Raw genomic sequence first — 16066 nt, 5'->3', positions numbered from 1 at the left:
TGACTTGGCTGTAGCGAGCATTAGGTTCGTAAAGTGGGCTAAACTTGCATGCGATTAGGCTGTCAACATCTGAAAATAATGAGCTGCAGACAGAGCCACATTGGCATGCAAATACTGTACTGACATTCAAAGCTGGCTTAACATGAATGAGAGACGGGAATGAATCGAAGAGGAACTTTTGCCTCCCACTGCAGAGCTGCAGACCTGCTGGGTGAAATGGACAAGCTGGACTCTCAGAACCTTTCAGAATGAAATAATTATTCCCCTGCATCAGACTTTGTGGACAAATGAGACCGAGGGTCGATTAAGTTCTAAGGGAGACGTGGTGTTGATCTCATAAAGGGCAGCAGGAGATGTATGGCTACTTACAAGATCATTTAAACCACTTAATGGAGGACAGGAATTAATGGCTGCCATAGAGCTGAGTCAATTATATGGATATTTTCATAACATATTGTGTATAATTTATAGTGTAATGGCATCAACACCAATCAGCCCCTCTGCTTTTGTTTTGGTTATAGCCTGTTTTAAATGAGTTTATTGACTTTGTATTTTTGGCTGTACAATAAGTTGCCGTCTTCAAACAGTGATATAAAAGCAGTGTCATTGTCTGCTATTGTGGGGTGGCGCAATCTTGATGGCAGTGCTTCTTGTTAATTTGTATTAATGTCAGATAATTTAGAGTTACGATGGATATATGTGCACGCCTTGTGCTCTCAGGCAAAAAATTGGATTCATTAAGAAGACGGAGGAGCTGGTTAAGTTTTTTGGCCTTGTGGTTTCAGGTCACTGAGTAATGTGAAGAGATGGAGAGGGTTCCGGCCTGAAGGCTGGGGGAAGCTGGTCAGAGACAGAGGGGAGAGGACAACACCCCCGCATCACTCACACTGACACATCTCACACCACAGACACTTTTACTGCTGGACCAGATTGTGTGTCTGTGCGCGTGCGTGTGTGTTACTGAGAGCGTCACAGTCACGTGAGAGTCTCGGGGAGAGCCGCGAGGAAGGGTGCTGATGACTTTAGGTTAGCTTTGCCTGCATGTTAGTCTGTTTTAATTACATGTGTGAACAGTGCGCACTGGTTCACATGAGCGCACAAGCAACGCTACAGAAACTACTAAAATATTCATAATAACATATATAGACAAGAACGTGCTCACACATGCAAGCCTTCACGTGAGCCTCTCGCTTACAAATGCAATCATGAATGAGCGATGAAGATGGCTCGAAAAATTTAAAAAACATACTGAACCCTTTTAAGACTGTGGCCTTGTTTTGTTCATTGGAGAGTGCACAGGAATGAAAATGATGGAAAAAAGTTTTACAATTGCTGGGAAAAGGGGAACATTTGAACGATGTAAGAGCTAAATTTGATTTATGCGTATGAATCGTACACGTGGATAACATTTAAAAAGCAAGTCCTTGATATTCCCTTTTTCCATGTTCTTCTAATCCACATACCAAATGAGCAAACATAGCACATGCTAATTTTACACACTGGCACAAGTTCAAATTTATGGGGAGACCCTGAGGCCTTGGTTTGGTTTCAGCATAGCTCGCTATTAGGAAACCATTAAATTATGGATCTGTATGATGTGCAAAGTGTATCGAACAGGAAGCAAGGGACGGGGTACCACAAGCACCCCTTTTTATTTTTCGCAAGTTTTACTTTTTCTGTGCTTTACATGCAAAAGGGTTTTTAGTCCTGGGCTGAATATTAATTTTTTATCATTTCATTACATTCAGGTTTCTGTTGGTTTATGTTGCCTGTATTCAATCAATTACTCCCATTTTGTAGTTAATTAAGGTGCCCCAGCCTAGCATGCCTTATCAAGATGATAAAGCATCTCAGAAAAAAAACTTTTTTTAAGCCATTAGATAAAGATCTGATCTATTTCCTTAGTATATTTTTCCATAATTTCTAGGATCCCTGCTAAAAACGTCCTGTAATCAGTTCCAGAGTGTCTTTCCTGAGCAGGATGTCTGTGGACAGGTTGCCTGTCGCACTTCCTCGTGATTGGCTGTGTTTTGCGGACACTGACACATATTGGATTTTTCATCTCTCGAGATCTTTGAACTGCGCCTGACCTGACCTCACTGACCTCTAATCAGTCATAAGGTTACACGGCCTGTACTTTTTTTGATCCTAATAATGGCGACGATGGAGAAAAAACAGCTACAGGCAACGGTGAGGTCATCCAGGGGTGGTTTGATGGGAGCATCTATAGGAATGCAAATGTGACCGGCTGCCTGACCAGTACATTACAATAGGAATAACAGCAGCCTAGGGCAGACAGTGCAGCTGCCCCCATTAGTTTTAATCGCTGGGTTACATAAAAGACAAACATAATTAAGCTTTGGGTGTGTCACACAGGAGACAAATGTATGGGGCACCTTGTGTTGTTTAGCAGAGAGTTCTCTGACCTCAGCGAGCACTTGAGTGTGATTAAGGAATTGTTTAAAGGCAGAGATCAGTCAGGGGTCATGAGTGATAAGTGAGGTCACACGGGGTTGTCAGCAGTCTGGTTCATCAATTTTGTCTCATACTTGGATCAGCCGAAATGCACAAAGCAGCTCTGTTATGTATTATTTGCAGTGAAAGCCACAACAATAGCCTGAAACCCCCCCCCAATCCCCCTTTTAGATAAACTGTAATTTATCACATAGCTGCGTGAATTTGTGAGAGTGGCCTGCAGCTTCAAAGCGATCATCTCACTTCAGTCACTACAAACTAATTTAATTTATTTAATCCAAGAGCATCAGTTAAGGATTTGCACTGCGATGCACTGCGCTCATAGTCTTAGCGGCTCAAAAATAACACCTGAAGTGTTTTGAGAGGTTCTTGCAAGTGCTCCACATTTGGACACTCTGCTCAAGCACGAGTGATTTTCCATTTCTCAAAAAGTTTTTGAGCCACCCGAGTTATCAGTGAGAAGCTGATGGCTGTGAAGCTAGTCGAGATCCTTGCTTAAATATTTTGAGTCGTGCTCGATAAGAGAAATAAGAAAACGTATTCTTGGTTGCTTTAAAGGCAGATGGAGGCACATTATTTTTTAATGTTTTAGCTGTCTTACCCTCAAATTCCTAATTCAAATGTGACAAAACTGCGACTGATCAAAGAACAAAAAAAACTATTGACGGCAGACGCATGACAGCTGTGACTATTCAGTGTACTAAAATTGAACCGTGTGTTTATTTTAATTTGCAGTTAATGTCATATTTTTAGCATACGGGGCAGGCTTACCGTATACTTAAGGTTTAGATCACTTCTGCAGCTTTTAGTGGCTTCCTTAGCTGTAATTAAAGCTTTCACAGTGTTAAGAGCTTGTGGGTGTGTACATTTTTTTATTTGAACTAAATACTTTAAAACTAGTATAATCTAGATAATATGTTGTATTTTAATAGTGGGCTTACGTGTGATTTTATTGCTTTTGCATGCATAGTTTTTCATGGGAGGAGCTGCAGCTATATCATTAATTGTGCTGAGCACCGAGCTGTGTATATATATTTCTGCTGTGTCCTCTGCAGATACAGGTCTGCTTGTACCACCCTCCATATGGTGGCTTGTTATTAGTTTTCAGTTGCCCTGGTGCCAGGGAGGTTCATCTAACCCTACAGTCCAGCGTCTGCGTAGCCCAATTTCTACTCCACTGCGATATTTCTCTTTCTGGCCAATCGAATAAGTCACACATGACTTAACTGCACGAAAGAACAACAGCAGCCTCAAGCAGATGTTGCTCTGTACACTGCCCGTGGAGTGGAAAAGTGATTTCAAGAATACTATCCGAGTTTCTGTTTAAGGGCTCAGCATGTCTCTGAAGGGGAGATGCGGCTGTGAGCGAGAGCCTCAGAGTAGTGATCTTGATGAAAGATAAAAAATACAGCATGTTTTTCATCCATAAAGCATTTTTCAGATTTTGTGCCTACTCTGTAATTTGAGACATAAATCAATAAAACAGGTCCCGCGTAGCCTTCTTTGTTACCTAACTGCACTTAGATTGAGCTCTCTTGAGTGCAAAAAATAAATCAGAAATTTCATCAACACCTTGTGCGATGGTAATAATTAAACAGAATAAAAGAAATATTATTCTTAAATGGTGTTTGTTGTACTTAAGAAGTAGGTAAGGAGGAGCAATGATATTTTTTTCACTTTTATTCTGTAATATGACCAATATTTTTCATATTCAAGTGTGTATGAAAAAAAGTCACTGGTTTCTTAAAAAGCTAAATACAATAAGCATTGGATCAAGGCACATACAAGACTGGCCAAAGGGCATACAATGCACTTTGGTTTTCAATTGTAAATAACAGTTGACTTCAAATTGTGGCAACATAAGTGTGTTCATTTGAAAGAAAAAAATACTACAAAATAATACTCATAACAAGAAAGAGCTGCTGACACGGTGTAATTCTAATAAAAGCCAGCATGTTTTGTGTTTTTGGCCTGATGACTACAATGACGTATGGTACACGGTACTGAAGAATGCCGCCATTGTCATTTAGCCATTGTTGGCTTGTACAAATAGAGATAGTGGGGGTCCTCTGTGTCGGCCTGTCCTGTCTACTTGTTTCGAGGAGCAGAGGGCTCCTTTAGGTCAGTGTGCTTTATCTGCCCTGTGCTGTGGCCTACAATCCTATCAGAGACATTTTAACCCTGCTTGGGTTGCTTTGCTGTATTTCTTCTTCCTGCAAACAGAACAAAATAACACACCGAACAAAGAGAAAAAAAAAGCATGACACCTCATCTTTAGTTTCCGTACTCCACACCTGGTGAATACTGGAGTAAGATTCTTGGTCCATAATAAATGGAGACAGCTACTGACTGCTCATTGTTTTAGATGGCAACATGCCTGCTTTGTATATTAGTTGATCAGCTGTGCCTTAGTTTACGTCATGTCATTTTTTTGCCTTTTTGTTTTTCTGACAGCCACAAAGTTAAAAGAATGACCTGTGCTTATACTACAAGGTTTTCTAAAGTCTGATTGTTCAACACAGCAATGAAAACCCACTTTCACAGTTGACAAGTCATCATATCTTAGTAGAACACAGAGTTTCTTTTGTTGGTCGATAACCTTAAGCAAAGGAAATACAGTACAAATTACTACAAATCCCTAAAATATAGAATTGCAGTTGGTTACCATACCCACTGATGGTTCAGTGATGGCCCGCAACTGGAACGTTCTCCATCTCCATAAAATGTCCTTAAATATAAATTATATGGCAAATGTACAGAACATTGCTTCCTTAGTCTTATAGATCCAGTGTTTTGTAAAAGTCTTGCCACTCTGTTTGAGTCAAGCACACCTCATGAATGTCCGTATGCAATATCATGAATGGGAATGGTCTGAATCTGGTATTCCACTGTCTCTGTAGCTCCTGTTGTTAATACTGTTGTCATTATGTGGACTTTTGTATAAACTCAGGCCATTAGGTGGGAAAATTGTGTGTATCACAAATTCCTCCTTGGACACAGGCAGGTGATTTATAGGTATCATCTGAAAAGAAGTTTCTCGTATTTCTAGGATGGAGTTGTCCTTTTTAGTGCCAGCCTCAGCATAGTCATCCTTTCTCCGACGGCCTTTGTTATAGGTGCAGTTCCTGGAAAAAAGTGAACCATTCCTATGGACATACCAACACACCAGCGCCAACATGATTATTGCCAAAAGAGCCACAGCCCCTCCAATGATAGCAGCCAAAGGCAGACTGGAATTTTTGTAAGGCTCCTTCTCCTGTTCTCTGTTTAAAGTTGTAGTCGGGTGGTATGACTTGTGAGAGCCAGTCTCTGTCTCGATGCAAACGGGGGTCTCGTCAGACAGGTAACTGTTGCTGGTCTCCATGGGAACCATGCATATTCTATAGGAAGACTCTGGCTCCAGCGCCGTGAGCAGATACTCTGTTCTCTCCCCCTGCACGATGGTTTCAGTAATAGAGCCAAAGGCAGGGCTGTGCCCCAGCTTTAGCCAGCTGAGCCGCAGGGCAGTCATGGGTTGCGACACCCTCCATGATATGTGTATGGTATCTGCACCACTTGACTTCACACTGATGGTGATGATCTTTCTGCCTGAAGAGGTGGTAGTGCTGTGGTAATTTTTACTGATGTCAGGCCCTTTTATTATAGGCCTCCTAGTCACAAACACAGGCCACTGGGGCTGTGATGGGCGTAGAGTGTTGGAGACTGTGCTCGTCTCGTATGTGGAGAAGAGCTCTGAATCTGTGCAGTCAAACATATCTGTAGTTAGGTCTTTAATTGCCATCCCTTTGACCTTATCAGGACCCTGGCACATGAAACCCCGTACGTTCACCTTAGATGGCAATGACCGCAACCAGTCACGCACCCATTTCATCTTGCAGGTGCATTGCCAGGGGTTGTTGCGCAGCAGGAGCTGTGTGAGATTGTCCAGATCTTCAAATACGCCCTGTGGGAGGCTGCTCAGGTTGTTAAGAGAAAGGTCCAGGCGATACAGCTGTCTAAGGAAGGCAAAAGCCCCAGGTGGAACCCGATTAATATGATTTTCTTGTAGCTGCAGCTTCTCCAAACAGGTGCCTGGCAGATTGGCTGGCGGCATAGTGAGGGAATTCCTCACCAGCGAAAGCTCAGTCAAGTTGATCAGGTTGATGAAAGCCATCTCACCAATCCCACGGTTGTTGAGCAGGTTACCATCCAGGATTAGTCGCTTCAGGTTGATGAGATCTTGCAGCGATTGCTCTGAGATGGTGGAGATGCGGTTGTCGTCAAAGCGTAGCTCCTCAATGCTCATAGGCAGGCCTGAAGGGATGGTGCTAAGGTGGTTTCTGGAAAGAAAAAGCAGCCGGAGATGATTACTGTCCCTGAAGGCCCCCTCCTCTATGCTGACTGCTGATACAGAGTTATCATCCAGGTGCAGTTCTTCGATGTAGGGAATTTGAGCTAAAGAGGCATGGGTAATCATCCGAATGTTGTTCTCCTGAAGGTGGAGCTCTTTTAGCCCAAGGGGAAGGTTAGTAGGAAACTCATCCAGATTATTGCCGTACAGGTAGATCTTCTCCACCTTTATGAGCCTTCGAAGCTCTGAGGGAATGCCCGAACTCTTAATGCGATTGTTTTGCAGAAACAGCACTGTAGCGTCCTGGGGTATACCAGTAGGGATGGAAGTCAGGCCACGGTCATTACAGTAGATAAAGGTCCCATCGCAGCGGCAACTTAAGGGACATGAGGCAGAGGTCACCAAGGGGTTAGCAAGACCCAGCAGCAGCCCGATCCTGATGAGGAAGAGGACGAAGGACTTGCACTGACGCACCATCTTGAGGGTGTGTTGCCTGGCAGTCTAATCACTCAAGAGCCCCTGGGGAGAATACACAAGTGTACATTTAATGCACAATGCCTTGAAAGCGCAGCCAAATTCCTGTTTTCAGAATTGCTGGGTGTTTGAAAAGCTGCCTGCAGCACTGGCTCAATTAAATATGTGCTGAAAGAATCATTTGTATCCCTAATTTTTAATTTATATGATTTGTTTATCAGGATTATCACACAGGGAAAATGTATCTTTTGTTTCACAATATACTCATTACATAAATATTCTAATCTTTGTGTAACTTTACATCTTTACTACCCTGCATTCCAAATAGTTAAATGATGCTTTGTCTTAAATAAAAAATGTTGCACCTTTGCACCTCTGTGAATTAAAACTGAGTGCATCGACTTTTTCCCCACGACTTCTGAAATGTAATGCATTCCCAAGCTTTACACATTTCTCAATCTGAAGCCTCTCTCTCATTGCCACAGATCACAGGGGTGAAAAAAGGCAGGCTGTCTCAATGAACTGTCGTGAACCTGGCATACCTTAAATGCTGACAGATTAATACCAATGCCCTTAGTCTCTTGAATAAGGCTTGATTGTAAATGTTTAACATATTAAAAGTTTAGATTTAAGAAGTTATTTTTCAAATAAGGTTTTCTAAAGTCACAAGAATTTTGCACAGCAGTGTGTTAATGATTTTTGCTGTAAGTGTGTATGGCATGTTAAAAATGCTAAAAAAAAAAAGACAGCGACTGTTACATTATTATAGTAAATATATATATTATATTTAAGGGTTGTGGACTTGAGACAAACAGCCTTGACATCAACAAAATGGCAAAAGCAGAAAGTATCTGTCTCTTTTTTTGTCAGCTATGTGTACGTTGCCCTTTACTTTAGGTACTACTGAATTATTTCTTTCATTATGCATTCCTGCCATGACCTCTCTTCCTGTACATCTAATTAGAAAATGCTGATCTGGTGAGTGAAGTGGAAAGAAGCAAAGCCTTCTGTATTTGTCATACCTGATTTATACGATGTGGTAAATCCTTTCCAGCCACCTAAAAATCCAATCAAGATTTCCTCTTGAATTTGCTCTTATCCTTTCTCAAAGGAAAAAGTTTGTCCAAGGGGTTTCTTGTGATATCCTGACCTGGTCAGTGTTTGCTGAGCTGATCCTTGTTTGGACGATGACCTCCTCTGTGTGGTCAGAGGCTCATGCTTTCAATGAATTTACCATGGCAGATAAGCCTGTACAAAAAGCATCCCCTGCCACTGACAAAGCATGTACTCTCAGGTAATATTGAAAATCCTAACGATTGCTGCAGCTGTCAAGCTTAACAGCCATAACCGCAAATTAGATTTTTGGGGTGTTGTATTGTTATCCGTTTGTTGTACGTGGCGGACTTTTGCAAAGGCTCCTGTCTGCAATCACGGCCGGCAGGCATGATGAGTTCACACAAAGCTGGTCTGAGCCATGCCAATCCCCTCTGCCACAGGCTCAATCCAGGCCTGTTCACTTGTGTACTCCAAGTCTTCAGGTAACCCAGAATCCTCTGCTCCCTTGTTGAGCCTGTATACACATTAATCCAGGGCTCTGGTCCTTTTTCCTGAAGCAGATAACCAGTGTTCTCCTCTCCACTAAGGAGAGAAACAAGGCAAGTTGCTTATCCTTCTGGGCACAGCCTCTCTCACGTATCTGCAGCTTGAGTCATGCTGTGCACTCCTCACACCTGGGATGATGCTCTGAAAAATAACCAAAGAGCAATGCATTCAGTTTTTAAATGATCAGGTTTCATTGACTTCACCTTGTAAAATTGCAAAAAAATTTAATTGCATTTAGAGATGTTTGATCATGGCTTCTGCCCGGCCTTATATTGTGACTTTGTATTTAGAAGAACCCTCTAATGCAATACTAAAAATACGCCTGTTGACCTTTTACAGTGAGCCACTCCAACAGACCACATTTCTTTTCTATCCCGCTACAAGAACGTCCGTGGATAAAAAGCCAGCACTGATTCAAACCCCACAGCTCAACAATGGCTACGGGTGGAGCTCCTTCCTTACTTCAGTACGTGTTTTAAAAAATAGAGCAGATCCTGTGATTTAAAAAAAACTAAACTAAAAAAAACGGTTTAGAAAGTCCAGATATTAGAGGTGGAAGAAGAAACGATCCAGTCGGCGCCTGCTGAATTACTCACATTGTTAAAAAGCTTTCATGACAAATGAAGGCTGTTCGAATTTCCTAAGAAGAGGATGTCTGGTGCGTCCATCCCTGTCAATCCCAGCACCTCTCTGTGACCTCTTACCTCCACCCCATCCTCTCTTTACATTCTGTGAACGCTCCTTCTGTTCGTAAAAATAGAATTTCCTTTGCCAAGGAAAATGTTATGGTTCCCTTTTACAACACAATAGCTTTGTGTCCTAAGCATCCATGTGACCTGTTTGCTGCCTCTATGCTGTAAAACATGTAAAGGTAAATTAGGAACAAGAGGCCCAGCCATTTAACAGTTGTAACCCATGACAAGGAGAAGATTAGGGAATTGAGAGGCTTGTAACTCGATTACAACTCCTGAGATGCTGTCTCATAATAACGCCCCCCTTCCTTCTGTTCCATCTAAACACGGGTGCTCGGTCCAGTATTACATTAGTAGTAGATTAGAGTCTGGGGAAGAGAAAAAAAAGCACCAGATGTGACCTCTACTAACTTGTAGACTAAAGGAGTCTGATGAGGGGGAAAAAAAAGATTACATTTAGTAATGGAGTTCTTTAGAAAATGGTGGGATGATAGAGGAATATGTGCTGTCTGTCTGGTGGAATGAACTTTATGTGCAGCACTTAGTCAGGCTATTTCAATTTTAAATAGCCTCTTTCACCTAAAAGTTCTCCTTTCCCTAAATGTGTGCCGTCTTGATTTGAATACTGGAAATGTTGGCATTAGGTAAAAGAAAAAAACGTGCCTCTACGTTTCTGCCGAAGGAAGAGCTGTACTGCAAAATAATAGACTTTTGGGGTTTGAGAAAGGGTGATTGTCACAAAAATGATATGGCACAACATTTCCTTTCTTTAGCCAGAAAAACCCTAGCATAATAGAATGTAGCTCAGTGTCCAGTATAGGAGATGATGAGATGTGGGTATTCATTAAGAACATGTGGTAGAATAATCTGTCGGCCTCGGTGTGCTCTGTTATATCATGTGTGTGATTTATCAGAAGTGTGCTTTGAACATAGCACATCATGCTTATTTTACAAGAAAAACAGTCAGGCCTAGATGCTTGATGGTCTCCCCCACCACCCCCACCCAACCCCAATTTTTTTCCATGCTCTTCAGATTTCAGGAGAGTGGCCCCCTCTCCATTGTTCGCTACAAGGCAAGCATGTGGACCGTGTAGCCTCACAAAGGGGGGCGGGGGTCTAAGGTTTTTGGAACTTTTATTCAGACAATTTACGAAATGCCTTAACTTAAAACAGTGCATTATGCAAACCTCCTGTGTTCCCATTTACAAATGCACGCCCAGCCAAATGCATGCAGTTGCGCGCACGCAGTGCTTTGTTTCCCGTGCACACAATCATTCTGAGAGCAATAAACGGTGGGTTCAACGTTTTTAGTGATGGATGTCTTTCTCCATCGTTCTAATAAGCTCCGCTGGCAGGACAAGGGATTTCTCCAGCAGTCAGAGTGGATTCTGCTTCATTTAATCCGAACTGGCAAAGTTAAATTGAGCATCCTAGTAAAATTGCATGTTGGTGTACAGCAAGTTACCTTTCAGTGAAGAGCGTGGGAGGCTCGCACAAAGCTGGACACCGATAGCCATTGTGAGCTGAACACGCATAAATGCACATTAAGCTGCAATAACAGAGCCCAAGACTCTGTGCCCTGTAGGCATACACTGCACAAGAAAGGCTTTGGTAGAAAAAAATTCATATAGGAACAATTTCATGCCTGTCAAAAGTATTGCAGATTATAATGACTTTTAGTTCAGTAAAATACAGAATAATATTACATGGGCTGCATTGGTGGGGGTGAAGCTCAAGAAGTAGTAATGGCTGGCTGCTAAATTATTCATAAGCCCTGAAATTAATTTTGAAACCACGGTAGAGCCTTCCATTGGGAAATCATTGTTGTTTGTATCTGCTGTTGATCTTTCATTCTAATTCATAATTTAGAATTATGATAGATTGCACAGTACAGTCATTGTGGGCTATGTTTTGCTCAGATTCGCTCTCTAAGCTGTGTGCCTGCAACATCAGCTGGCACAGCGATAGCACTTAAGGAAACAGTCAAGGTGGACAAAGATTGTTTGGGGCTCTATCAAAATAAACGGACCCCTTTAAGCTGATTTTAAAGCAAAATGAATAGTTTTCCCTGCTTTTAACAGAGGTGAGATTTTGTCAGTGGGAACGCTTGCACGAAGCATTGATTAACAATTTAGGAGATTGTATGTCAAGACACCTGGCAGCGGCCTACTGTGTGCCGCTGAGACACAACAGAACATTCATGGTCACATCTGAATGCACAGGGACACAGAACACGTTTCAGCCAAATAGAAAATGGGTAGAAATCTCTTCGTTTAACGGATTTGGTATGTGGCCTCCTGGTGTTGTCTTTAGATGGGCTGAACAGATGATACTTTTGCTGGACCATTAAGAGCATATATAGGCCCGGGACAGACGGGGGTCCCTCTTTTGTAATAGCCTGAAAGGAAAGATCTGTAGCAGCGGCAATTGTTTTTCTCCACATGGGGGTGGTAGGCACTGCAAGATAAAAATGTGTGCGAATCTGTGTGTGTGTGTGTCTGTATGCGACAAGCAAACGCAGAATATTCATGTTAAGCTCCAGGAGCCTATCTCGGCACAGGCCAGACAACCACCCAAAATAGGGGGGATTTGTTCAGCCTCCCTACTGGCCCTACTACAGCTTGTTCTGAGTCATATGGCTAAGTTTCCCCCCCCCTGCAGCATTTAGGCCTTGAAGCCCTGTTTACGCTTTTACTTTCAGTAACCAGTATGAAATGATGTGTCTCTTGCAGTTTAGGATTGATCATAAAAGATGCTGCCGAGTGGATAGATACATTATGAAAAGAAGTGGATTAGGCCTTCTCAGAGCACGGTGGTGAATCAGAAATATGCCTTGGTGGTAATGAAAGACACCCCCCTCCCCCTTTCCCCACCCCCAAACCAATTTCACTTTTTTTTTAATGCTTTGATTTTTTTTCAATCATGGTGACCTGGTTAGTTGTCGAATTCCCTCTGACAACAACTGACTGGGGACTTTTGCCTCGGGCAGCTATCAGTGAAGACAATTGGCTCTGTTCTCACAAGTCTGCCACGTTTTAAAGGCTATTTATTTTTACTGTCTGTCAAACACACCGAAAAACAATGAGCTACTATTTGCATTGCATGACAAGTCGGGTCAAGTTTGGATCCACTGCCGGTGATGTGCGGAAATTAGGCTCCAGCCTACACACACATACACGTATACACATATGTTGTTCAAAGCCTGGATGACCTTATCGTCTCACGAAGATAAAAAGCTGTGTTAAATTGGATTAACCACTGTTCTTGTCCTGGTGCTGCTGCTAAGAAGGCGTCCACTTTTATTGTATTGCTGGGATGGTGATCAGTTTGCATGCACAGAGACGAACATGGCTTTTCGTTAACGTGACAGACTGATCGAGTGAAGCTATCGTTGACTGTAAAGGCGCTTTTATTTCTTGATGCTTTAATAACACGGCTGTCACGGAGTCGCAGAGAGCTGCAGCTGCAGCGAAATGCCACACGTTTCTTTTAAATACTCGTTAATGTAACATAATGTGCTTTGAGTGAGCTGCTGATTATAAGCGAATTGATGAAACTTAAGTGGATTTAACTTTGTGCATTTAAAGGGCTTCTACTTTTTTTTGACTACGCCCGTGCAGCAGGGAAAAGCTCTCACTGCCTATGATTATTATTGTTATTATTTTAGTAGCAGAGGAGGGTGGCGATGGGGCATCCAAACCTGGGGTTGAGTTTACAGTTGCACAGCAGCCTAAAAATTTCACTCCCTAGTAGGTTGCATCAATAGTAGCGGGTCCGATCCAAGTCGTCTAGACTGTGATTGTGCAGACGCTTTCAGTGGAGTTGTTTTTTTTCTTGTGTTTTTTTTCAGCTGCCTCTCCGTGTCTAAATCCGCGGGATCTGCGCTGCAATTCCAGCAGCACGCCGGGGTGTCTTCTCGCGCTGCGACACTGAGGCAGAAACAGACAGGAGAAGCAGACCGGGTGTTTGCTCTCAGAGACACGCGCTGGAAAAAATAGAGGGACGCAGTACCCGATAGCAGCAAGTTGTTGGCACCAAGAGGGGGGGTTGAGACGAAGAGAAGAATGATTTCTGTCTGATTTCTATCTGCCAACCTGGGAAGAGTGTCTACGCTCAGTGTGTGCGTGCGCGCGCGTATGGGTGCCTAATTTGGATATTTTAGAAGAAAAGAAAGTGCACTTGAGATTTTTTTAAATAAAGATCGCCCTGAGACAATCACCTCTAAGAAACGCAGTATCTCTCGCCTGAGCCGAGTGTTAGAAATAAGGAGGGAAAGAGGGCAACTAATTAGATACAAGCAACTCCTGAGGATTCCGCATTACTTTCAATTCCTTCTGCCAGAAAGAAGATCCAAAAAAGATGAAAAGGATGCATTCCCAACAGGACTGTACCATCAAAAAATAAAAACCCAAAACAAAAAAAAGCAACTCCGCACTTACCTCAACTTAATCAACCAAAAATGGAAAGTAACAGGTATCCTCTTATATTTAGCTTCACAGCGTGAAAAATAATAATCCAATCCACGCTTAAATTCAGATCCCGAAAAATACAAATAAAAAAAAATATATAATTAAAAAAAAAGTCCACACTCCCTCACAAGGCTAGAGCTATTCGGAGTTTATCAGAAGCGCCACTGCTATGTTTACTGGTGACCCCATCACACGCATACACAATCTGCTGGCTGTGCGAGGACATAGGTGCACGGATAGATCTCAATACAAATGTGGAGTTGTGTTTGCCTCTAGCTTTGCTTCAATAGAGCACTGATGTCATATGGAGGCGGGGTCTCTCTCTCCCTCTCTCTCTCCCTCTCTCTCTCTCTTTTGGAGATGCACGATGCAGTGTTGTTTGGATACACTAGAGGGAGTGGAGGAAAGGGGAAAGCCACTCACATCCTCGTTAGATGTGTGCACTTAAGATGAGCGAGTAGTCACTGGTTGGAAAGCGATGCTGGCTGGCATCAAAAGACAAAGAGGTGGGGAAAAAAACTGGAGATGTACAGTATGTGTGTGCATGCTGGTGGAAATGAGATACGCCCTAAGCACTTTGCCGGCAGTGGTTTGCTTAAGGAAGAGATATCGGCAGCTGTTATTATCATTGGGTGTTCGTTTCAGATGTGCCAGGATAGTTGATGATCAGTGTGGGTCGGATGTCAGATGTCATCATTTTTCAGTTTCTTTTTCTTCTTTTCTAAAGTAAAGAAATCCAGCATTTCAAATGCATGACCTGCTTCATGCAACAAGAGTAGGATTATATCTTTAAAATAAAAAGTTGACAGGTAATGAATATTGGATGATGTTGTCGCAGTGAGCCAGAATAATTCATCACAAGAATTTAGGGCCGTGTTGCTAATTCCTAATATGTGGTTGACTCTGTTTGTGTGGCTAAGCACTAATAGAGGATCTGTAAGAGTGTGTCTGTGTGTTTATACATGAATGAGGTGTCGGTTGCTCAGAGATACCTGAACTGTTTCTTGCCGCTCGTGCCTTCTCTTTAACCCTGTTCGGTTTCATAGTTAAACGAGGCCAAACAGTTGGTTTGCTTCCTTCTGGGCCCCGAGCATCAGTGACTCATCCTGTTAGTCAAAGGACTGTACAGAAGAGTTGACCCAACCAACACTCTGTCCTGCCCTGCGTCATCTCCAGTGTTTCCCCCTCTGGCGAACTGACATGGCAGACACCACAGCCGGGCGCATTGAGCTGCAGTGGAGCAGCTCTGTTCATCTGCCGCTGAATATCAGCTTCCTGTCAGTGGCATTGGGTCAATAATCAGATCTGCGTGATGTATACAGCTGTCGGTGCAATGTGGAGACTCCTCTCTTGCGTGTCATTCACTCTTGCCAATACCACTTTTTGTTAATTACCTCAAGCCTATTATACTATTCAGCTCTGAGTGCCTGGAGGGTCTGCATCCATTTTCAGTAAACAAACAGGTTTGTTAGAGAGGTGTTATTCGCTTGTTCTGAGGAGACTAAAATATCAAGCATAAAATTTATCATGCATTCTGTTTGTCATAAGAGAGAGCAGTTGCCCTGTAATAATTAATGACAGTTTAAAGAAAAGGCAAAGAGAAAGAAAAGCAGTAAAGTAACGTAGAGGCTCAATAATAGCACGCTCTTACAACAGCTGAAAGGAATTAAACTGACACTGTGCAGACTGAGGCCGGTTGCAGAAAATTACAAAGTATGCATGCCTAGAAAAATGCCGTTAATGGATTTAGATTCCTAGCATACAATCAAGAGCAAAAGTCAATTATTATACCGTTTAAAACGCCATCTCTGCTTTTGTTATTTGGTCTCCCATCGTCTGTTCATGAGCCAATGAGGACCTCTACTCCTAGTAATTGTTACGGCCTCGTTAGGATAGGGAGTGCTACAACCACAACGACTAAGTGTCTGACCACTGCTGACATTTCATGCCCAGTTATTTTGCCAGGATAGAACATGATCCAACTCCAGCCTCAACACATCAGCACACAGTTAAACCATGATTGC

General features: G+C 42.6%; 2 protein-coding genes across 3 annotated transcripts in view; one reads left to right on the top strand and one right to left on the bottom strand.

Moving 5' to 3' along the window:
• macrod2 (mono-ADP ribosylhydrolase 2) overlaps nt 1-16066 on the top strand; it is a gene marked incomplete at its 3' end in the record, with an annotated part of 378266 nt that overhangs the window by 66642 nt on the left and 295558 nt on the right. The window lies entirely within an intron of this gene.
• On the bottom strand, nt 4161-14307 carry flrt3 (fibronectin leucine rich transmembrane 3). 2 transcript variants are annotated; one of them, XM_005936327.3, is made up of 3 exons: nt 14013-14307; nt 8302-9022; nt 4161-7324 (listed from the first exon to the last, which is right to left on the bottom strand). In XM_005936327.3, the coding sequence occupies exon 3, from the start codon at nt 7280-7282 to the stop codon at nt 5330-5332; it is 1953 nt and encodes a 650-aa protein (XP_005936389.1). In that variant the 5' UTR covers nt 7283-7324; nt 8302-9022; nt 14013-14307; the 3' UTR covers nt 4161-5329. The 2 variants fall into 2 exon arrangements, with proteins under 2 accessions (XP_005936389.1, XP_042082256.1); XM_042226322.1 differs by having other exon boundaries at nt 4161-9022.

The sequence above is a fragment of the Haplochromis burtoni genome, unplaced genomic scaffold, assembly GCF_018398535.1.
Source record: "Haplochromis burtoni strain Fernald_Lab_line unplaced genomic scaffold, NCSU_Asbu1 Contig_207, whole genome shotgun sequence".
In the NCBI taxonomy this organism is placed as follows: domain Eukaryota; kingdom Metazoa; phylum Chordata; class Actinopteri; order Cichliformes; family Cichlidae; genus Haplochromis; species Haplochromis burtoni.
This window is presented reverse-complemented; position numbering and strand designations above follow the sequence as displayed.

Coding starts and splice junctions, on each gene's coding strand:
- flrt3 (XM_042226322.1), bottom strand. CDS start 7,282: ATGGTGCGTCAGTGCAAGTCCTTCGTCCTCTTCCTCATCAGGATCGGG.